This window comes from Sphaerodactylus townsendi, linkage group LG06 (genome assembly GCF_021028975.2).
Source record: "Sphaerodactylus townsendi isolate TG3544 linkage group LG06, MPM_Stown_v2.3, whole genome shotgun sequence".
In the NCBI taxonomy this organism is placed as follows: Eukaryota; Metazoa; Chordata; class Lepidosauria; order Squamata; family Sphaerodactylidae; genus Sphaerodactylus; species Sphaerodactylus townsendi.
In genome coordinates, this window is record NC_059430.1 from 96,976,055 (window position 1) to 97,000,409 (window position 24,355).

Sequence of the window (24,355 nt, forward strand, 5' to 3'; positions counted from 1 at the left end):
GAGGACGGTATTAAACTTCACTGAGATCCCTCCCATCCCCAGATGGCAACTCTAGAAATCAGGCAAAGTTTTCCCTGTCATTTTGAACTCTAAGCCAGGCAAAGCAGCGTATGCCAATCAAATCTACTGATAAAAGCAAGTGACTCTAGGAAATGCAGACACAGGCCTTGCTATTCTACAACACCTAAAATTGGCTTCCTTGCCCAGCCCCATCCCAGTCAATGTGGATCCCGTACCTGGAAAATGATCTGCATGACACATTCTTTTTGTTTTTCTGTGCTACTGTTCAGAGGAACTCCAAGAATGTGCCAGCTCATCTGTGCGCAAGCCTGCCTTTCCTCTGAATCACTTCTAGGCACCTCCGCTTCTGGAGAGCAGGGCTGGAGGTACCGAAGACCTGTTTGGCTGATGGTATTTGGAAGTCATCCCAGCAAGCCATAAGGAAGTGCCTGTTGATGAGGAACTCATCTGAGTCCGGGAATAAAGCTTTTTGAAAAAGCATTTTCCACAAACTCACCAGGTGGCCTTGGTCATGGTCCTGTTTTCACAGCTTCAGGTGCGCTCCCATTTCCCATATGGGGATAATAGTGTTGGCCTGCCCTATGTGATTGATTTGGGGAGTACGGTGAAGACTGATGACAGGATTTAAACTAAGGTTGACACTACCAGATTGAGAAATTCCTAGAGGTTTGGTGGTAGAGCCTGAGGAGGGAGGGAGGGATTTGGGGGGGAGAATGACCCCAACAGGGTGTAATGCTATAGAATCTATCTCCAAAGCAGCTGTTTTCTCCAGAGGAACTGATATCAGTTTTAATTCCATAAGATTTTCAGGTCCCACCCATAGGTACTTAATTCAAATACTGTTGTATATCAGAGTCTCCAACCTTTTTGACTTTGGAGGGACATCTAGAATCCTGACACAGCATGGTGCAAGCAGCAACAAAATGGTTGCCGCAGGAGGTACAAGTACAACCAGCCACGGAATGATTGCCATAGCTTAACTTCAATAACACAGTTACCCTTTCTGCACAGCACAAATAAAATGTCCTGAGGACGTTAAAAGAAGTGTCTCAGGAAGAACTCTGCACAGCTTTTCCCCAGGCACCTTCAGGATGTGTTGTTTCAGCTCAACATATCATTTTTGAAAACGCTAAAGTAGCGATCTCTTTTTCCCAAGACTGCTTAAAGACGCTTCCCTCTTGCTGTGTGGAGAGCAGCCCTTTTTATTTTTCCCGCCTGAGTTTAAAGCTTCCATTTTCATTTTCTCCACAGCTCGTGCCTGCCATTTGCTGCTGCTTCAGGGATTCTCCCTGCTGCCCACCATTTGCTGAAGTTTTCACACAGAAGTTTCCCCTGCTTGCATTGCTCCTGTTCACTTTTCCTGCATGTAAAGTACAAGAATAAAATTGGTTTTACCTGGTGATCTCAGGAATGTGTCATTTCCCCCTTTTGTGTTTTCAATGAGATACCTTCAAAGCTGCACAGACTTGAAATCTTGTCCATATTGAGTCTATGCAGCTTCGAAGGTATCTCATTGAAAAAAAGGAAAATCTTTATTCATGTACTTTATGAACAAAAGGGTCAGGGAGAAACAACCCACTGTCTTCTCTGGGGCTTTATTTTTTGGTGCTGTCTGGACAAAAAATCAGCAGATGCTTTTTTTTTAAAGACATCCCTAAGACATCTCTAAAAAGTTGGGCTGAAAGGACCCATATAGATCCTTGTGTTGTGGTGGCCACCAAAGCAAAAATTTTTAAAATTTTGCACAGCCAATCAAATTTCCCATAGTCAGTCAGAAGACTTACAGGGCAAAAGCCCTACCTGCCCCTGCTACTTCCTAAAAACACTTGGAGGGCACCATGTTGGGGACTCCTATTGTATATGAATGCATCATTGGGTTGGGTTTTTGTGCTTTCCTGTCATAGTTGCCTTATGGCAACCCCATGGGGTTTTCAGATGACAGATGTTCAGATGCAGTTTGCCACTGCATGCCTCTGCATCATGGCCTTGATATTCCTTGGTGGTCTCTCTTCTAAGTACTCACTAGGGTTGGCCCTGTTTAGTTTCTGAGATCTGATGAGATAGAGCTAGCCTGGGTCATTCAGGCCAGAGCTACTGTGGTTTAGGGCTTTCAAACTAAAGGATGTGATACTTGGGCAGGCTTGACTGTGACTGTGGTGTAGTGGTCAGAATGCTGTGCTTGACACTGAGGTGATTTGGGTTCAAATCTCTATTTGGCCAGAAAGCTCATTTGGGTGACTTGGGGCCAGGCACCGCCTTGCCGCTTAACACTGCACCAGAGGGTTGATGTGAGGATACAGTGTAGAAGGGGAGATTCCAGGACACTGCTTGAAGCTTCTTAGAGGAAGAGCCTGGTAAAATATGACAGATTGTCCATAGATCCATATTATTAAACTGAAGCCAAAAAGATAGACCTCTCATGGCGCCTTAAAAATGAACAGATGTATCGCCTACATAAGTTAGCCTACAAAAGCATCTGTCAGAAGGACTCTGTTCCTCTTTACAGTGTCGCAAGACTCCTCCTTGGGCTTTGCAGCCACAAAACTCCCAGCTGCCCCTTGTAAACTAGGAGTTTTGTCTTTTCTGGAGCTGGCTGCTGGAAGTTCCCTGCACAGGCAAGCTATCCAATCTCATCTGCCCACTAGCACATGCCGCCATCCCCCCTTAATCGTGCCCCAGAGGCATTGTCCTGCAAGGGCCTCTCCTCCATTACGCAGGAACTGGCAGTAAATTGCCCTGACTGGATTTTGCATTTTCCATCAAGAAAGATCAATTTCTCCTGTGCGAGTTGGATTCCAGCCTCTTCATTGGTCATTCCTTTCACTGCAAGATAACAACAAATTCCATTCCAGCAGATGCCCTAATAGTCCCTCTCTAGGCCCCAATATGGAATACTGCAGGGTTGCCAAATCCAGCTTGAAAAATGCCTAGGGTGAACAGAGTTTGGGGCAGAGAGGAAACTCAGCAGGGATGTAATGCCATAGGGTCTTCCCTTTAAAGCTGCCATTTCTTCTTGGAGAACTGATCTCTGGAGTCTGGAGATGAGGTGTTATTCCAGGATATGTCTAGGCCCCACCTGGAGCTTGGCAACCCTACACTGGGATCTGTAATAATTTGCCTTTTAAAATGCCATCAAAGTCATTCATAATAATATCCATTAATACAGTGCTTTGGACAGTGTTCACTGGTCACTGTTTTCACCCCCCACCCCAAGCTTGCCTTTTGCATTTCTGATATGCTGTAGGCCCAAATGTTAAGACTGTATTTTTGAAACCTTTAAGCGTATTTTAAAAAACCTTCAGTTTTAATTACAACAGTGGAAATAAACATGATTGAGGACAGTTTTAAAAGAGAGGAAGGGTAAAGGAAAAGATACAAGCTGGCCTTTTGGATCAAACATATTTGCTGGGCTCTTCCAAGACTTTGTGTTTGTTTTCTTCTTGAGACAGAAAGTAATTTTCCTGTCAAGGTCACAGATCTTAGGTCAGGTTAAGCTGTGGTGTGTATGTGTGCATAAATCCTTGGAAAGAAGCATCTCCTTAAAACCAAAGCTGTTACTGGTTTGAGGAGACTTAAATGGCTCCCAAGAGTTGGAGAACACATCTTGCTTTGCTTTCAACTCATCTCTTCTCACTAGGTCTTCTAATTGCTCTGGGTCTGAAAAAGAATTCTTGGAGCAGGCATCCTTGTGCCATTGTTGTCATCCTGTCCCCGTTTCCCCCCCCCACACACACACACACCCTGCATGCACGGATTGCGTGGACTGTGAGAAATATTTGTCTTCTTGCATAACAACAGAGCTGCGGATTGTCAACTGAAATGGCTTGGCCATCGGAAAGGACAGTTATTCATACAACATATAAATTACTTACAAGATTGGCTACTGCTAGCTCAGATAGATAGATGAGATGAATGCATGGAGGTTAAGTCTCTGGGTGGCTGTTACCCTTGATAGATGAATGGAGATTCCATCATCAGAGGTGGTTGAGTGGCTGAAGGACACTTCAAGTCTTGCTGGTGGGCTTTTGACAGCTTCTTATTGGCTGCTGATGGAAACTGATTGCTGGGTTGCAGGAATCTTTGATCCAGCAGAGCTCTTGCACTCTGACCGACTCAGAGTTAAGCCTAATCTCTTCTAGTGCACAACTGCAGCTCTTCTGTGACCTAACTGAGCAAATCACTGTCTCTAAGGCGGATTCCACATGGGCCAAAAACAGCGGTGTGAAAATGGTGCAAAAGGGTTTACACCGTTTTCACACCATTGTTTTTGGCCCATTCGGAATCCACCTAAGAGAGCAAGCCTAAGCAGGTTTACTCAGAAGTAAGTGCCATTTCATTCAGTTGGGCTGCCTTCATCCCAGGAAACCATTCTTAGAATTGTAGCTTCAATCACCAGGGTTCACTCTCCTGGCCAGTTAGCAGAAAAACAGAGGTAACCACACAGATTTGGGTTCTCTCTCTTGCTAGGCCAAACTTGCTTAGCAATTGGGACCTGACAATATCAAGCTCGCTTGGGCTGTCCAGGTCAGGGCATCCTTTTCTACAAGACCCATCTAAAAGACATTCTAGATTCGTCAGACCAAAGGGCAGGTGAACAATTAATATAAGCTGTTTTATCCTGCTGAGGAGGGGGAAATGTGAAAGGCTGAGATAAACTCGGTCTTGACATCAACTGATAGGAAAAACCAATTCTGGCTTGCATGCAAGACCACTCAGTACGTCCTCAGAGATACTATGTTCTAAAATCCATTAATAAACACAGAAACCTGTGTCCTTGTATTGTATTATGCTATTACAGTTTTTGTGTTTTATTTATTTATATTTTTGTTCTTAGTTGTATCAGATTTTCCTGGACTTTTTAAAATAAATAATATCTCAGGGACTGTTTTCATTTTTTCTTTACATTTTGACTTTCACAAAATTCTGACGGATTTGTATTTGGACGATGATTGCCAATCGGGACTTCCCCAAACTTCCTCTTTATGTAAGAAAGAAAGCTTGGATATGCAAGCGTTATCAAAGATCTGCAAAACAACCCCCAGAGGTCTTTAAAAGAAATAAATGTGGGGGAGCAGTTGTATAAATGAAACTTTACTAATCACACCAGGAAGAGGGAAGAATGCGAAATGGAGGGGTTGGGAAAGAAGCACACATGGGGGGGGGGGGGAAGAGAGAGAGAGGCCAGCTGTTGCACTGGAAAGCGGCAGTTGCCGGGTCTTTGAGAAGAAGAGGAAGAGGAGGAGAAGGAAGAAAAGGAATCCATCAAACCCTCCCCGCCCCCCATAACTGATGCGTTACTTTGGCAAATGCTATGTGTGACGCTGCCCCCACTCCCCCCCAAAAAAAATTATTGCTAAGCACCCATAGCAAACTGGATTGGGTCTTCTCCCGTCCTCCCTGCCCTTCCCTGGCCATTCCGGCCCCCCCCCCCCCTTTTCTTTTTGCTAAATGAGTCACCCATTCAGCTGCTAGGCAAAGAATCTAACTTTCCCTACATAGCCTCATCATGTTCATGGGCGAGACCAAGCGGTAGAGGCAGAGAGGGGAGAGATTGCCAATCTGGACTTTCCCAAACTTCCTTTTTTATATCTAAGAAAGCTTGGATATGCAAGCCCTGTCAAAGATCCGCAAAACAAAGCCTTTTAAACAACAACGACGACCCAAAAAAAATCATACATCTTCCTTTATGCTCTTCGAGGTTGGCTGGAGTGTCTGAGAGTCTCTTTGGATGATCCAAACCTCCCCCCCCCGTTATGGTTTCTTCCCGCTTCCGAGGCTAGGCCAGTAGTCAGGCACTGTACAATAGTTCAGATTCCCGGGTCTCTTTGCTACATCAGCTGCTCCGACGAAGCAACTGGAGGGGGTGGATGGATTGATGATACTTTGTGTGTGTGTGTGTGTGTGTGTGTGTGTGTTTAATTTATTGCTTCGATTCTTTCTTTCCTCTTTGGAAAGTTTCGCTGCTGCTACATTCCAACAGCGCTGGAGAAAACTACAGAAGATTTTTAGAGAGGGGGGAGGCACTCTCGTTCTCCAAGATTTTTGCATTTGGGGAGAAGATTTTTTTTTTTTGCATCGTAGCGTTTTAGAAGAAGCTTCTCTCTATGTTCTCAGTCTGAGCCCATTGGTGACCGCCCCCCCCCCCCCACCGGTGGAAACTGAAAGCATCTTCAACTTGGAAGCATGAACCCCCGAGGAAAAGAAGAAAGGCCGTGATAGATTATATTATATATATATTTAAATCCATCTCATCTATACAGATTTTATTCTTCTGCTTTGATTTTTTTTAAACCGAGGTTGGGGGAATAATAAACAGGAGGCGGCAAGAGAGAAGAAATCACAGCCACCCTCACCCTACCCCACCCCACCCCCCAAAAGGAAGCGCCATGGAGAAGAGGGAAGAGGTGGGCAAGGCCGCCGCTATGAAGCAACAGCCGGATGATCTTCAAGGTAAATATTTGTGCCGCTAAGGAGCCTTTTCAGAGGATGAGGTTGCAAATTGTTGCGGGGAGAGAGGGAGAAAGAGGAAGCGCCCGTCTGAAAAGGGAACGGACTCGCCTGGTTTCCCTCCAGATCTGGGAGTGGGGGGTGGGGTTGGGTGTGTGTGTGTGTGTGACGGGGGGATGTCTATTGCGGCACCCCTTGAAGAACAGCCTCTTTGATGCTGTCCGTCCCCCCCCCCCCCCCGCGCCCCAGTATGAACTCATCGCTCGGTCATTGTGTGTGCACGTGGGTGTTCCTGGGGGGTGGGATGTGGTAGCTGTTGGTACCTGCAGGATTTGCGGGAAAGTCTTGGATTAGCTCCTGGATGCAAACAGGGACTTTACATTTGGCTTGGAGGATTTTTTTGGACTGATGCTTATTCTCTTTCCTCGCACAGAGGAACATCCCTGCCTCTTGGACCCCCGCAGCAGGGGCAATCCGGATGGCGTTCTGTGGATCATGGATGGGGGATGGGGTATAAAGCCCCCCCTCTCTCAGATCTTCCCCAACTTCAGATTGACGTCTTCTAACAGCTGCTTTAGGGGGAACCGACCTGAAGACCCCAAGACCCCTTTTCTGGCTGTCCTGTAAAATCAAATCCCACCGACCCACCCCCGTTGCTGTAACAGTGGGTCATGCTCAGGCTGGCCCTTGGGATGGGCCAGAGGCTTGGGCCTGGTTTCACTCTCTGCGCCATTAGGGGAATTTACTGGGACAGACAAAGTCGAAGGAAGGGGCTGGTGAAAACCCCAATGAGCTACATACTCCTGCTTCTGGGGGATTGCGGGGGGGGGGGGGGTTGATCTCCAGTTCCCACCCCACCCCAAGGTTTCTGGAGAAATGCAGCCTGCCAGACTTTGCTGTCCCTGCCAGTAAAGTTTGTCCCAATCTTATCTGTCTTGCCAATTGTGTATGTATTTTGGCAAGTTTTCCTCCAGACACAAATATTCTGCTTATCTGTGAGGGTCAAGCCCTGATTCTCTTGCACACTCTGGTTGCGCATGGCAGACGTGTGTATATGACTCTGTTCTAAATTTGGGCATTTTGAATTTCATGATTTAAAAAAAAAGTAGTACTGCTTTTGGATCTGTGCTTTTGTTTTTAAGATCTCTAGAAAGCCTGTTCGCTGGTCTCATGAGGGATTCAACTGAAAGTTCCTTTTGAGACTTTTAGGTTTCTGGGTTTTCTTTGTCCCCAGTTGTAGAGAGGACTTTAAAAATATGACAGGTGTTTAAAAATCAAATTTTCAGACCCCCATGTTGAGAATCTCATGGGTCTTCTGTGACAGGCTTGCAAATTGATTTTTTTTAACGTTCGGGTTGAAAATTCCTCTCTTTGTTTTGTGTTTATCAAGAGACTATTAAATCTCTCTCTGTCCCTTCTTTGAATAGGGTTGGATTTCATTATCCTTCACACCAGAGTACTGTTCTCTTAAGAGGCCTTAATTTTATTTTTTGTAGAATAAGAGTACCCAAAATGGACAAGATGGACTCTTATTATTATTATGCTACTAAGAAAAAATAAATCTGTGGTAGGCTTAGTATACTCCTTTAGATGAACGTTTGTGAGCTTGTGTGGTTGCTTGAAAAGTGAAGATGCTACTTTGGTGTAATTATTGAGGAGAACCAGACAGTGAAAATGTGTGTTGGGAGAGGGGAAGGGATCTTGGAATCAGCAAGTGACAGGGTATGGGGGAAGGGGGAGGTGCCATTCCACCACAAGTCTGGGGCCTGGCCAGTATTGACATGCCTGCAAGTCAGCTTATTTTTGGGGTTGTGGTGGATTCTGCCAAGTAACTGATGACTCTTAAGCACATGGTGTGGGAGGAGGGGAAGACCTAGGAATAGCAAGGGGTCTTCCCAATACCAGTTTTGGCACTGAATGCATGGGCTTATCAATGGAGACTACTTCTAAAGGCTTTATTAACAATGTGCAAGCACCCCCTGGCAAATAAGTTTACTTCTGCGCTGCTGTGCAAATAAAATTGATACGGACTTCAGGCTGAGAAAGGAAGCAGATCCACACAAATATCACTCTGTGTGTTCTTGGCCATTAGGCATCTCTGGAGATGGGCTTGGAGGGGTGGTGTTTAGTTCAGGCCTGCTTCCATTTTCTAGGCACCGGGTAGGATCCTTGTCTTCTGTTGTGTGTGGAGTGAGGGAACAGCGTCATCAAGAAGGGAGCAGGGGTCAATTCACTTTTTCTGAGGTATAATGGGAGAGGCTTTGTGACGGGGACATCACAGCAGGTTGATGTCTTCTATTCTAAATCTGCCTTGGCCACTGGGCATCAGGTCCAGACTGCGGTGACAATACAGAGAATGTTCAGCCCTTGTCCCTCAGTTCAGTGGGAGACCTACAGCACGCGTACTCCCTTTTACAAGGTGTTAAAACACATGGGCAACAGTTTGGGATGTGGAGGTCATTGTTACAGTAGGAGAGCAGGCCTAGAGCTGTTTCTCTCCTGAGGCTATTTGACAGACAAACCTTTTGGATACAATTTGATTCTCTCAAGTACCAGAGGCTATCAGCTATACCCTGGGAGAGACCTCGTTGGCATTTGGCAGCCCCAGCTCTTTCTTTCTGTGGACTCCTGTTCTTGGCCTGGATGTTGTGTGTATGTATACTCTTTGGGCAGCACATATTTCACTATCAGCACATAGTAGGAATTCTCTTGAGAGGAATGGAATGAGAGGCAGTGTATATGAAGCTGGCAGTGGTCTTGCTGTGTGTTGTTCCCCCCGTCTCCTTTGTGAGATGTGGCTCTGGTAGTGTTGAACCTTTTCACACATTACACAGTAGTTAACCTAGCTTTTCCTCTAGGTGGGTGCTCTGCAGCAAATTATGGTTGATTCCCAGCTTCCTAATTGATCCAGCTGCCGAGGTTTTTTTGACCAATTTTATCCTATTTGCCCTTAAGATTTGTTTTAGGCATACACTTACAAAATATAAAATAACAAGCAGTTGACAAGTGTTTGTAGATTTATTGTTTTTTTGAGGGCTGAAACTCATCTTTGTGCCAGTTTTAACCTCTGCCCGGTGTTCTCTGCCTGCCAGTTACACGTTTTGGAATTGCCCCTTACCTACCAACCTGCTTATCCAAACAGGTACTTGTTTGCTTTGGAGGTATGATAAACAGGTAAAGTGCCAGAACTAAACCAGAGTTCAGATCCATTCCCAGTCACACATCAACCTTGACTTCATTTCTATAAAACCGGACTCATGGGCTGCATCCACACATCATTGGGCATTGGGTGTTAGGTAGGTCAGTCCAAGAGAGAGAGTGAGCTTCGTAGCAGAGTGGAAATTTGAATCCAGCTTTCTTCAGTCATAATTTGGCATTCTGGCCACCACAATGTGTTGATTTTTACCATTTTGACATTACAGAAGAATTTGCTGTCTTGTGCCTTGCTGATCTTGTATCCACTGTTATTGAAATGGGAGTGGGGCATTGCAAGAACAGTGAAACCCCTGTGGACCGGCAGATGCCTGTGTGCTAATGCTGTTGTAAGTTTACAGTCATTGGAGTGTGATAGAATTTAAAAATAGGCCCCAAGAACCCACCAGTTTGCAGGCATGTCCTTTAAACAAATGGGTCCCTTGCTGTTGGTGAGATTTTCCTTATCATTCTGTAAGTAAAACTACTAAGAGTCTTCATTATTTTTTTGTTTGTACAAAAAAAAGAGACTTGCGAATGGGGGTGTATGGGTCCAGCCAACCCCTGTCCCAGTGACTATGGCCCTATGACATGCTTGGCACTGAAGCAGCCATAATGTATTTGGGTCTCCCCCCATCTCTGCACAAAAATACACACAATCAAAGTTTGCACAGGGGCTGACTGCATTGGTTTGTGAGCTCCACCCAGCTACTGTGTCAGACAGGATGTGGCAAAGCTTGACTTTATGGTTCCTTGTGTGGAATTTAAGGATCAAAAGACCAACCCACCTCCCTGTTTTTCGATTGCAGAGGCAGCTGAGTCACCCCAATTTGTGACTGTGCATCATCATTATTGTTAATATTATCATCATTGTGCAAAGCAGTTGAAGCTTTCTGCTTTTGCACTCTTGCTAGTGTCCCAGGCAGATGAAGAGTTCTGAGCTTTCCATTGTTTAGAGCAGAGCGGAACATTCCTTTCCTTCCTTTCTGTCTTGATCTCCTCCAGATGAGGACGTCCAGGCAAGAATTTGTGCACCCCGAGCAGGGAGGCTTCATGTAATTGCACAAGTGAGAGCAATTGCTTTTGATCAGCAGAGCGGGCTTTTGCACAGTGGTGTCCATTTATCTTTGGTGAGTTTTACTGATGCCAAGTTATGGCTGGTGTAGGAGGCGTGTGTACCATGGGACTGTCTAAGCCAGCATTTCTCAGACAGGGCCAGAATTGCCACTCAGCCATCTCTTGGTACAGACCCATATATTAAAGTGGAAGAACCGAGGTGGTTCCCCCCTTTCCCAGTCTGTAAAATGGGCATAAAACACCTTTCCAGGTTGTTGTGGGTAATAAATCATTTTAGTTCGTCTTCTTTCAAAGGTGCTATGTGACTAGTGCCATGCAGCTGCTGCATCTAAGCTGACTGTGTTACTACAAGTGCTTTGTTATGTTCCCTCTGCCCACAAACTCCCCATGGCCTTAGGCAATCTACTTTCTCAGTCCCTCATTTGCCATATGGAGAGTTATAGTACTGGCCTGCCCTACAGGGTTGTTGTAGGGATAACTGAGAGAATTATGTGGAGTGTTTTGAACACACTAATGCACTGTGTGTGTGTAAAGTTCCATTAAGCTACAGCTGACTTAAGGATTTTCCATCTTCCAAATGGAGGTGGGAGTTCTTGCCTTTGACATTTAGTGCCAGTGAGCTCAAACTTGGGTGACCTCAAACTCTCCCATAGTCTGCTTGCCGGATCAAAGACAGTAGCTGCCCTCAGCAGATGCATTGGTGAGTCCCAATCAAGAAAACCTCTGCACATGTACAGGGGAGATCCTGTTTCCCTCCCCCATATCTTTCCGCTGCACTAGATGCCAAGGCTAGGGTTCCAACTGACATCACCGATCAGTTGTCCATGAGGGAGAAATGCAGGAAAAATTTACAGTTGTGTCTATGGTGTGACATCATTTCCAAAGGAAATGCTTTTTTACTCCATGATTATATAAGTGGAATTCACTGCTTGTGGAGGTGGTGATGATGACAAGCACGGATGGTTTAAAAGGGGGTTAGATAGATTAATGGAGAAAGACTCCACTAATGGCTACTAGGTATGGTGACTAAATTATAAGACTACTGCAATGCTCTCAACTTGGGGCTGCCCTTGAAAGGTTTTTGCAAACATCATTTGGCATAGAATGCTGCAGCCAGGATGTTGACTGGTATGGGTCATAAGGACCAAATCATTCCAGACTTGGACCACCTCCCCTGGCTTCCAGTTTGTTTCCGGGCCTAGGACAGAACCCTGTGACACCCCACTAGTCACTTCTCTCCAGGATGAAGACGAGCCATTGATGAACACTCTTTGGGTTCGGTCAGTCAACCAATTGCAAATCTATCTAACATTATCATTGTCCAGTCCATATTTTACTAGCTTACTTGCAGGAATGTCATGGGGCACCTTATCAAAGACTTTACTAAAATCAAGGTATGCTACGTCCACAGCATTCCCTTCATCTACCAAGCGTTTAACTCTATCAAGAAAAGATTAGATTAGTCTGGCATGATTTTGTTTTGAGAAACCCATGTTCACACATCACAGCAATCACAGTGATCACACTGTTCCCTTCTAAGTGCTTACACACTGTCTGCCTAATGATCTGCTCCAGAATCTTTCTTGGTATTGATGTCAGACTGACTAGATGGTAGTTGTTTGGGTCCTCTTTTCCTCCCCTTTTTGAAGATGGGAACAACAGTAGCCCTCCTCCATAATAATGAATGCAGCTTGTTTGCCTGTGTGAAAAATCCCTCTTGGATCATGCAGTTTTGCATGGTTTGCAGAAAGCCTAGAGAGTGGGAGTCTTCCTGGCTTCATCAGGCAGGCGGCCTCTGTGCAGTTTGTTGACCTTCCAGGGCAACTGGATGGCCAGCGAGTGAGACAGGGTGCTAGACTAGAAGGACCACTGGTCTGATCCAGCAGGGCTCTTCTTAGGATCACCTTGGGGATTCCTGTGGGTTGATTTCCACCTCAAAGGGCATAGATGTCAAATATCTGTCTCTCCAACACCTGTCCCTTTGCAGTCAAATCTAGCCCAAGCTGTAGATCTGCAGCACACCTTGCAGCATCTTACTGGGATTGATTCTTCTAAAGCTAGCCCAGTCTTGACTTTGGCAGGGCAGAAGTGGCAGGTGTCTTGGCACTCTCTTCCTTGAGCTCCCTGTGACTTTCAGCTTCCATACAGCTGCACAAGTGCTCCATCATAGCAATCGGGAATGACAGGCGTTGCAGGGCATCTCAGGTTACCATGGCTAGTCCCCCCCCCCCCCCACAATGAATATTTTAGCCAGAATGTAAGCTGAAGCTTGCTGCTAAGCCATGCCAAGGTGCAAGCACAGTACTAACCTACATGTACCCCCCGCAGGCCCTTGTTCCTTACCGGTTCATCTCCACGACGTGTGTGTGTACGCGCACCATCACAAAGGCTGTTTCAGTAGCAGAGCACTCTCAAGTTAGAGGTTTTGTTCAGGATTTCCTGGGGGGGGGTCACTTTCTCAAAACAGCATTGCTTCAAGTACTTCTGAGACATTAGATTCTGCCCCTCTGTACCTCTCTTGGATAGCCCATTAGAGCTATTTTGGGGAGTTGGTTTGGGTCAAATGAAAGAAGCTGCTGGTTTACAAATCAAGTGATTCTTTTGTGATGCCGTGACAACCACTGGTATTAATGTCTTTTAATGAAAATTTAGGTGAAATTCAGAGAAAGATAAGTTGTATATTGTAATTGGTAGCAAATTTTGGTCCTCGATTGTAATAAAGCATTCATTCATTTATAGAGCAGCTAGGTCTAGCAGTGTCTGGCAGCCATGTTTAGAGGCAGTCTACCTCTGAATAAAAAATGCTGGTGACAGGCCAAGAGGCCATCTTCGCTTGAGAAGGAAATCCAGTGCAGTTGTGTTTTGCGGGGTTGGGGGTAAGAGTCAACATGCCTCATGCAAAAACATTATCAAGTGAAATCCCAAATAGGTCAGAATTCAGAAAATTGAATTCCATTTCAAAACGATCCTTTGGGCTAGAAGGATCTCTTTTAGAGCCATGATCTGATGTTCTATCTTTCATCTTGTGTGCAATCTCAGGTCAGCAAATGATGGCATGGCAAATTCAGCCTCGGTCTTATAAAAGACAGTTAATAAAAGTTCAGCAGTGTTGTGGGGGGCGGGCACAAGCATGTTTGTTTTTTTGGTTGTTGTGAATTTTCTGGGTTGTGTGAGCATAGTCTGGTAGTTTTTGCTCCTAACATTTCACCTGCATCTATGTTTCTCACCTTCAGAGGTGTGTCACAATGAGATGTGTGTCACAGAGAGAAACACATCTTACGATGACATGCCTTTGAACATGCAAGCCATAGATGCAGGCAAAACGTTAGGAGCAAAAACTACCTGACCAGGGCCACACAGTGTGGAAAATCCATAACAGCCAGTTGATTCTGGCTGTGAAAGCCTTTGACAATACAGTGTTTGATTTTGTATTTATTTATTTTACTTTATGTAATCTGCCTTTCTTCCTGAGGGTCAAGGCAGATGACAGACCATCAAAGCAATGCAATGAAAGTAGCATAAGACATAATCAATACAAACACCAATTAAATTTGTCAAAGGCTTTCACGGCCGGATTCAACTGGTTGTGGTGGGTTTTCTGGGCTGTGTGGCCGTCATCTGGTGGATCTTGTTCCTAACGTTTCACCTGCATCTGTAGCTGGCATCTTCAGAGCTGTATCACAGAGGGAAGTCTGTTTCACCTCTGAAGATGCCAGCCACAGATGCAAGCAAAACATTAGGAACAAGATCCACCAGATCATGGCCACACAGCCCAGAAAACCCACCACGACCAATTAAATTATTCCTTTCTCAAGCTGAACTGTTTCAGGTTTTACATTGCTTGTACAACATTTTGCCGGTGGTAATCTAACGACGAGTAAAAATTGATTTTATTTTTTAAAACTTCATGAATCCTTTTTTAAAACTGTATTTTTTGCTTACTTGCTACTCTAATTGGATAAATTATTAGGGGCTGCTGTTCCATATGGCTTGCTGATGCCACCCCCACCCCATCACCCATTTAATTTCCTTCTTTCTCTCCCATGTCAGAGACTCGAGACAATATTTAATTAGTTCAGGTTCATGAATGAGGAATAAGCATAACATTCTGGGGGTTTTTTGGTACTAGCATTCCACTAACATTATTTAAAATCAGCACTGTAGTTCTATGACTTGATCGGGCTAACAACAAACTATGGTCTGGAGCAATGCAAACTTCTCTTGAGCTCATGCTTGGTTTTGTTCTTGGCATGTTATGATTCATTCCCTTCCTGTTTGTTTGCAAACCAGGGATTGCTGCTATGCTAAAGGAAAAGGGAGTCCCAGGCTGCTTTTGTACAGGGGCAAGCTGTGGTTTGGTATTACAACTGAATGATGAACATCAAAGTCTGGGGTTTATTTCTTTAAAATATTTATGTCCTGCTTTTCTACCATGTCCAAGGCAATTAATGGTTATTCCAGAACAGAGGGACATGATCTTGCACATATGGCATAGGAGGGCTTATGGAAGTCCTGACACAGTGCACAAGGACTAATTCACACATACACATTTCCCCTTTACTCTCCAGTTTGTCAAAGGAGGAGACGTCTCCATGGCTCTGGAAGAGCTGTACTCAGAGCGTTAGATGGTAGGAAAAGCAGGGTTTAAATAGCTTGATAAATAAAATGTAAGCGCATTTTGGGGAATTTTAAATAAATACACTGAAGGACAGTTTGTCTGCCATCTGGAAACCTGTTTATTAGGGCAGTTTTGCAGACAAATCTCAGGGGACTTTGATTCCCTCCCATTGACCCAACATCCTTCCTATAATTAAGTTTGTGGAAGAAAGCATACACCCTGAAGAGCCTAACAGGGCAGCTTCTGCCTCCATGTTGGAAACAATTTTTTGGTATCTTGATTTGACCAGTTGCAAATACAGAGACTTTTCCCGGTTTTTACCCCCCCCCCCCCCCTTACAGGAGATCTGAGAGTCACAGTCGGGTGCCCAGAGTGAGGCGCCATGGCCCATTAAATGCTGGAATCGGTGATTATTTCCTGTAAATTGTCTGGGCAAGTGTATATTTTCACACCTGGTTAACCACACTTGCAATTGCAAAGCCTGCAGACCTCTCCTGAGGCGAAGGTGTTCTAGAGACAGAAGCAGGTAAACCAGACTTTTCCCATCTGGGTATGAAGCTTCACTGAAGGAAGCAAGTCTCTTTAATCCCCCATAGAGGGATGAGTTTGGAAGTGACAGTGAGTGTCTCGGAGCTGTTAACCATATGAACTGGAAAGCTCCCCCCCCCCCCCAACTTGTGAAAATTGCTATTTCTTGCCAGGTGGAGGGTGGTGATGATGGCGATGGAGTGGTTAGAGAGGGATTTTGCCTACCATAGAGTTTGTCCTCCAAAGCTCCCATTTTCTCCTGGGGAACTGATCGTTGTAGTCTGGAGATCAGTTCCAGGAGAACTTTAGAACCCACCTGTAGGTTGGCAAACCTACCGTACACAAATCTGACCTCCTTCACAAACTCATCAGCGTGTGGGAGAGACACAGGTTATTTCAGCAAATATGAGTTCTTGTGTTTGTGGGGTAATGTAGAGTGGGTTTGAAGGGCAGCATTTGAGGGCAAAAGTAGAGGGTGGGAAGGGGTGCTTTACTTTTCCCCTGGCTGCTCCGTTACCCTGGCAACCCTTCCTCCCATAATGCCCCTCAAAGTGGACTCATGTCCAGTATTGCATCTGAGTTTTGGGTGAACATTATTAGGCCACAAATACTAATGAGACAATATGGGGCAGAGGTTAGATGAGGTGACTAGGATCTGGGAAACACAGCTTTGAATCCTCTCTCGCTCTCACTCTCTGTCATGGGAGTTTTCTGGGTGACCTTTGGCCAGACACACATGTTGAGCCTGCCTCACAGAGTTGCAGTGAGGATAAAGGGAGGAGAGGAGGAAGATGTAAGCCACTTTGGGTCTTTACTGGAGAAGAAAGGTAGAGTACACGAGAGGTAAATAAACTGAGAGAAGAGGGTGTGCGAGGGAAAGATGGGCAGAGAAAAGGGTAAGCCTCCCCCTCCCCCACCATTCTGCAGACACATCGTTGAGAATCCTTGTTTAACGAAGGGGTATGTAATTCTGCCCTTTCCAAAAAAAAAAAAAATTAAAAATAGGGTTGAGATTAAGTTTGGTAAACACATGTAAAGGGCTCTCTCCTTTCCCCTACCAGCTTTTGGGGTACTGAGCATTTGAGTTGCTCAGATTCTCGAAAAAGCCACATGCCTAGGTGAGTGCGTCACACTCTTCTGGAATGGGGCTGAAGGTAAACCGGCGAAGGCTTGGCCAGTGTGGACAGGTAGGATTGAGTTAGCCAAGACAAAGTCCAGGGAGAAATTCTGAAATAGCCTTACTTGTTTAGACCGAGAAACAAAAGGCTAAGGAACAAAAGTGATAACGAAATGCTTGAGTATTGGAAAATGGCGATCCAGAACCTTGAGAGAAGGTCTTCAGTGACATCAGAAGCACAAGGAAGGTTTGTGCTGAGGAGATAATTTCAGAGTAAATGGTAAATACAGGAAAGATAAGATAAGCAGGGAACAATTGGGTTATAGTCCCTAGGTTTAAGTGGGCTTGCTGAGGTCCCGGTGGGGCCTGAAGTTCTTGCAGAATTATGACTGATCTAAAGACCACAGAAATCAGTTCCCTTGGAGAAAATGGCGACTTTGGAGGGTGGACTCCATGACATCAATTCCCTGCTGAACTCCTCGCCAAATCCTGTCCACCTGAGGCTGTGCCCCCAAATTTCCTTTTCTGGAGTTAGCAACCTGGAGAACATAAAATGTTGTGTGTTGGCTTGGACTCCTTGGCGCAAGAGCCATATGTAAACAGATTATATAAAAATAAAATATTGGGTTGAACCTGCAGATCCATTTAGTGAGCAGAAGCTCTTCCTTATGGCAGAAAGAGTCTTCCCCAGTTGTAGCCTGCAGGGTCCAATCCAATATTTTATATAACATGTTTTTATACTACCCATCCACCAAGGAGCTCAGGCTGCCGTCCATAATTTCCCCTTTACTCCAGTTCCTCCTCACAACAACCCTGTGAGGTTGTTTAGGCTCGGAGCCTGCCACTGGCCCAAAGTCATCCATGGAAGATAGGAGATTTGAACCTCGGTCTTCTGGATCCTAGTCTCACACCATAGCCACTACACTACTTATTTTGAATAGAAGATTTTGGTACCAAAAGCCTTGTATATCTGTTTATTTCCCCTGCCCCATTCATTATTTTGATAGATCTAATATGGTACAAATGCTTAAAGTTAAAACAAAGTTTTTAAAAGCCCTGTAGTGTGTGTGGGAGGAGGAATTACACCATCCCTGGAAAAGGGGGCGGGGTTGAGTTCCCAGGAACATTGTGTATGATGGTTGAGCTGCTTCTCTTTGACTTCCACTTGCTGGCTAGTGAAAGATGCTGGCAGGATGAGTAGAAAGCAGGAAGACGCAAACAAACATGGAAGTGGGAGCAAGGGGGAAGGCATGGACAGCAGTGCAAGGTAATGGGAAGGGTGAATCTAGGTAGGCTAGCCATGGCTGGAGGGAACATGTCTGGGGAAAAGCTGTGCTGACTGGCAAATCTGCCTTGCTCTAGCAGCGAAACAAATTAAAGTTGCACTAGAAATGGTGTTGCTTGCCATGAAGAGAATGAAGAGTGAAAGCAGGCCTCAAGGAAATTTGTCCAAACAAGAAATCTTGCCACAATGAACATTTACTGCTACAGCGCTGCAGACACCTTGTACATAATCAGCCCCTGTCTGCTCCTTCTTCCCCTTTGTCTTTTCTGATTCTACTCTGTAAGCCAAATTCTGTTTCCCAGGCCAGAGTTAAGGCATTGTGGGGTAGTGATTACAATATAAGGTTTAGGGCCAGGGAAATCTGGGTTCAAATCCCCATTCTACTATGAAGTTTATTGGGTGACTCAGGGCCACTTGCAATTGTTCAACCTAACAGACATTATAGGGTTGTTGTGAGGTAGAAATTTGTGAGAAGAATTCAACAAGGATGGGGGGAGAAACTAAATATGAAATGAGGGTGTCATTCAATTGGCTTTGTGGGAGCATTTTTTCCACCATTGGTTCCCTTTTAACTTCCAGTGGTCCCCAAAATGTGGCCTTTCATTTTAGCTCAAGTGCTGTGTGCCATTTTTTTTTTTGAGGAGGGGTTGCATCTGCTGGACTTAAAAGGCCAGAAGAGCAAGTGTATAAGTTTTATATAGTGTGTTTCTGTGGGTGAAAGCATTGGCAGTGTTTTCTAGAGGACCTGACTGTGAAATAATTTTATTCAGCAGATTTGACCTGGAAGCTTTTACAGGGACCAGGGAACATCACCTGATCTGCTCTGGCCTAATTCTAATAAACAGCTTCCTTTGTGGGAGTTCCTTCCTTAGGTGAAGTTTGAGTCAGCCTCATTCCTCCTCACATAAAATATCCCAGTAGCTGGAAAGATGGGAGGCAAACCTGGGTTTGATCAAACTCCAGGTAATTGTCAGTGCAGATGATACAACAAACACAGGCTTGTTAATGGACACCAAGCCAGAATTTCAAGCTAGGGTTTGTTGCTGATTTGTTATCCATTGTGTTAACAATGTGATTTGTTATTCATTGTGATGTCTGAATTCTCGAACCACACTTTGTTGAATTAACATTTTTATTTGCATTTCAAAATATTTCCAACATCAAACACACACACACACACACACACACACACACACACACACACACACACACCATTCCAAAGTATTTATTCTCTCAGGACTCCCAGTTTCATCTGATCTGATTAGTCTAAAAACATTTTTGAAGCACTTGGTCACTAAGCTAGTAGATAAAATTAAATCTTTAGCGTTACTACTGATGAATCAAAGGATAGTTTGTTGAGTAACACAGCTGTATGACTGTTGCAATTAACTTGAGGGGAAGGTATCTTCCCTGCTGGGATGTGGGAAGCAGTTAAACTGTGTTTGATACACAAATGGGGGTTTGTTACTTGTCTGAATTGAAACCATAGTTTGTTGTGATGTCTGAATGCAGCCATAGTCAAGATAATAATACTTGGATAAGTGGGATTGCTATGTACTACAGACCATTGATAGCAGTGTTCCCTACTCTCACTAGCAGCAGTTCTGCAGGGTCTTTCTCTACAGAAAAGGATCTTTCCCACTGCCTGTGGTGCACTAACAAGAGTTGGCAAAGGAACCTGAACTTGGAATTGTCTGCATGCAGGTTAGGTGCTCCCAGTGATTTATGGCCCTTCTCCCAATAAGCCATGCTACAACTGTAACCTTTCATGGGAATCATCACTTCTGTTAGTTCCCTTTCAACTAATATGCATGATGTATTGGTGTCACTGTCATTTGGCAGGATTTCAGTTTGATTTCAGGTAGGAACTGTCTGGAACTGATGGATGGGTGCCAGGCCCAACCTGGGGATTTCAGATGCTCTAGGCAAGGGTGTGCAGGGCCCCAAAGCTATACCCCCAGCATGTAAGCAGGCAGGTAGTACCTGACAGAGGGGAAAGCCCCAGTGTTGGAGCATTCTGGCAGCTACCTTCCTTGCCTCCCCCTGTTCAGGGGAGATAGAAGAGTTTGGATTTATGCTACCCTTTTCTCTCTTGTAAGGAGATTCAAAGGGGCTTACAAACTCATTTCCCTTCCTCTCCCTAGAACAGATACCTTGTGAGGTAGGTGGGGCTGGATGAGTTCCACAGAGCTGTGACTTGCCCAAGGTCACCCAGCGAGAATGTAGGAGTGGGGAAACAAATCTGTTTCACCAGCTAAAACTCCTCTTCTCAGGTGGAGGAATGGAGAATCAAATGCGGTTCTCCAGATTAGAGTCCACCTGATCTTAACCACTACACCATGCTGGTCTCCAGCCACTATCCTCCCCTCCCCTGGTGGCCAGACAGTGCCTTCTTTGCCCCTATGGCATGGGTGGTTTGAGGCCTGCCCTACCTCCTGCTTTTCAGTGAAGGAAGACCAGGCTCCCCCTGGTCATCCATTCACTAAAGCTGGGGGAACCTTCCCCATGCTATGGCCAGATGGGGGTAAGGCTGGTGGCTTATTTGGCATCCCAACACGGCTGACACTCTAGCCCCTTGGGCTTCTGAGTGGCTACCCTTGGGGAGTACATCCTCTGACTCTCGGTTCCAGAAGCAGAACTGTGGCATTCTCTCAGAGTGACAACGGAGGAGGCTTGGCAGCTGGATCAGCACAGAGGGAAGAATCTGCTGGTTCAAGGAACTGAGTCCCCGATGAGCCTTCTTAGAGCCTGAGCAATTTGCCCAGCACGTGACTCCGTGGGCTGGAATTCAAGAGGCGGGGCAGAGGCTGCTGTGTTGCAGTTGTGGTTTTGCAAACCCCATTGTTAAGCTCCTGGAACCTCCCTCTAATGATGGGGCTGTTGGTGCTCCTGTCCTGTAATCAGCAGCTGGGTGGGGACAGATGCAACAGGGAACCCTGCTGAGTGTAGAAACTTGGCCTGCCCTCTTTCCCGCTTGCTTTACAGAATCTCTGCTGACGGTTTGTTAGCTTTAGGTTGAGGATCAGCAACCAGTGTTGGTGGGATAGGGGGATAATCCCCCATTACTCACTATGGATATGAAAGTGGGACGAAAAAAGCAGACATGAGGAAAGTTGATCATTTGAAACAGGGTGACGGAAGTGAGTTTTATGAATACTGTGGACTGCCCAAAAGACATAATTGGATTTTAGATCAAATCGTGCTTTAAGTGACCCTAGAAGCTAAAATGACTAAATTGAAGCTATTGTTCTTTGGTCCCATTATGAAAAGAAAAGATTCACTGGAAAAGACAATAATGCTAGGAAAAGTTGAAGGTGGTAGGAAAAGAGGAAGCTCCAACATGAGATGGATTGACTCAGTAAAAGAAGTCACAGCTTCAGTTTCTAAAACCTGAGAAAAGCTGTTAACAGAGGACATTGTGGAGGTCATTATATCATAGGGTTGCCATAAGTCAGAAGCAACTTGACAGCACTACTCTCTCTCTCTCTCTCTCTCTCTCTCTCTCTCTCTCTCTCTCTCTCTTCCTCTTCACGTGCTCAGGGTGAAAAGAAATCACCACTGAGCCCAGTTTTCTTCTTCTTTCTAACTAGGTAGCCTAATCTAGCATCTCTCAAACTTTTTCATGTAGGACCCATTTCTAGACTTCCTGTATTTCTCAGGTGATGTGAAAGATCTCCACTCAGGCTGCAGCTAGCCCCTGCCAGTCAAAGTAGGCAAGACTGACCTTGATAGACCAGTGACCAGTAGAAAGCAGCTTTATGTAATACCAGGCCTTTATGTAATGCATTAGTTTAGGGAGAGGGAGCACAGTTTAGTGGTGGATCATTTGCTTTACGTGCAAAAGGGTCAGTCCCAGTGGCACGCGCTGTTAAAAGGATCACAGAGTGGTTGATGTGAAAGGCTTCTACCTGAGACTCTGGTGAGCTGCTGCCAATTTGAGTAGAGTAGACAATGTTGACCTTGCTGGACCAAGGGCAGTGTAAGGCAGCTTTTTGTGTTCCATCTGGAAAGAGGAACCATTCCCTGCTGGTGTGGTCATTGGTTCTTAGGGTTCTTACGCTGGTATAGCCATTCGTCCTGTTTTAATTGTAAGCATGTCTCAAAGGAACCAGGACAATTTGCTCTTTTGCCTTTTTGATTTTTAATTACACCCAGCACTTGAAAACTGATGAGAGGCAATTAGTGGGCATGAGGGGTTTGAAATGTGTGAATGAACTCTTTAAAGCATCTGGGGAAGCAGAGCCTGTGAGTTCCTCTTCCCGGTGGCAGCTCTTCAGCTCCTTGGTGCTGCTGACTGTAAGGGAAAAAAGTGACTCAGTTGCTTTTTGTTTGTTTACCTTTTTTCCAACTTCTAGGTCAGCTGCCAGATTCCCCCCGCCTTTTTTAAAAAAAAATCCAGAATTTGGAACTGGTTGCCAGACACCTTAAAAGTGAAAGCTGAATTTTTGAACAGCACTTTTGCACCATTTTACAGGTGGATGCATAAGGGTGTGACGTCTGCCTACCCACCCACCCCTGCCCGTTGTCCTTTTTCTGGAGGGCAGTTTTGCCTGGCAGCCTGCTAAAATTGGCACTGCGTTTCTGAAGCAGCGCTGTCATCCTCTCCCTTTCAAACTCTGCGTCTCCAGACAGCATAATTTGTTTCTTTTGATTCCCCTTTAGGTTGCTGCTGTCATCTGCATGTTGAATCCCTCCCCTCCTGTCAAAAAAAAAAAGGAAACACTTTTCTGCTTTGAGGAACATTCCCACATACACCTACACTTATTCTGCAGCACTGAAGGACTTCTGTTATTTATCAAAACCTCCTTCCTGAAAGTGTGACTGGAGCATGTTCAGTCTTTGGAAGGTAAACATTTCCAAGAAAGAGGCTTCCCCGGTTCCAGCAGGATGCAACTACCAACTGTTGCTTGGCATCTGCCATTGCCTTTCACAGAATATGCAGACTATGTCTAATTGCATTCCTTGAACGGATGGCAGTTCCGGTGGCATCCTTCTGCTTTGTCATCTGTGAGATGAGTTGGTGAGCTTGGATACAAACCTCCAAGCGTGGAGACAATCTACCTCTAAGTACCAGATGCTGGGGACAAATGGCATGCTGTTGGGATCTGAATTTTGGGGGTGTCCCTTGGTTTGATCCAGAATGAGAAGACTTAGGTCCTTGTAAGTCTAACATATGAGGGAACTGGCCGCTAAGAACAGCCCAACATTTGTGCTGTGTTGATGGAGAGAGATGCATTAGCTATCCAGGCTAGAATAGACATTCTATAGGTGTTCAGCTTGAGAGTTGACTGATTGAGTTGGGAAATACCTAGAATTTTTGGGGGGTTGAATCTTGGGATGGTTGGGCTTGGGATGCAGAGAAAGGTTCCCAAGCAGTCAGCCAGCTTGCACGTTTCATAGAACTCTGTGACACATTGGATATTAAACACAACAACAACAACAACAACAAGAGTTTGGATTTATACCCCACTTTTCTCAACAACAAGGAGTCTCAAAGTGCCTTACAAACTCCTTCCTTTCCTCTCCTCGCAACAGGCACCTTGTGAGGTAGGTGGGCTGAGAGAGTTCGAAGAGAACTGTGAGTAGTCCGAGGTTACTTAGCAGGCGTCATGTGTGAGAGTGGGGAAATAAACTTGATTCACCAGATTAGAGTCTGCTGCTCATGTCGAGGAGTGGGGAATGAAACCTGGTGTTGCTATTAGCATTCAGAGTGTGATGGAAGCTTGTTTTCAGCAGGTTACAGTTTTTGGTTGGTGATCTGTAATGTGTTTTCGCAGTAGTTAAGTTGGGATATGCCCTACTGTGGTTGCATCAAGGGAAACTGGAAGGAACTCCGGGGCACTTTGCCTTTGAATACATACACAGATCAGCACTTATTCAAATGCCTCCCTAGGGCTCCTTATTTAAGCAGAGAACAGAAATAAAAGCAGCACATGGCGATCCTTAATAGAAAGACTGGAGATTAATTTTAAATGATGCCCTGGGTGTAGAGCTGTGTATCCCGCTATCTGCAGAGTTTGTAGCTTGGGAGATTCCCTCCAGCTACAAGTCATTAAGGCCCTGGAAATTT

The 24,355-nt window shown here is 45.2% G+C and overlaps 1 protein-coding gene across 2 annotated transcripts in view; it reads left to right on the plus strand.

Moving 5' to 3' along the window:
- The first annotated feature begins 5,821 nt into the window (after positions 1-5,821).
- Positions 5,822-24,355, plus strand: part of MAP7D1 (MAP7 domain containing 1) — a 73,624-nt gene continuing 55,090 nt past the window's right edge. For both annotated transcript variants that reach the window (XM_048500960.1, XM_048500961.1), the window contains exon 1: positions 5,822-6,471. In XM_048500960.1, coding sequence (XP_048356917.1) covers positions 6,408-6,471 — 64 coding nt within the window. In that variant the 5' untranslated portion in view covers positions 5,822-6,407. The remainder of the gene's footprint in view (positions 6,472-24,355) is intronic.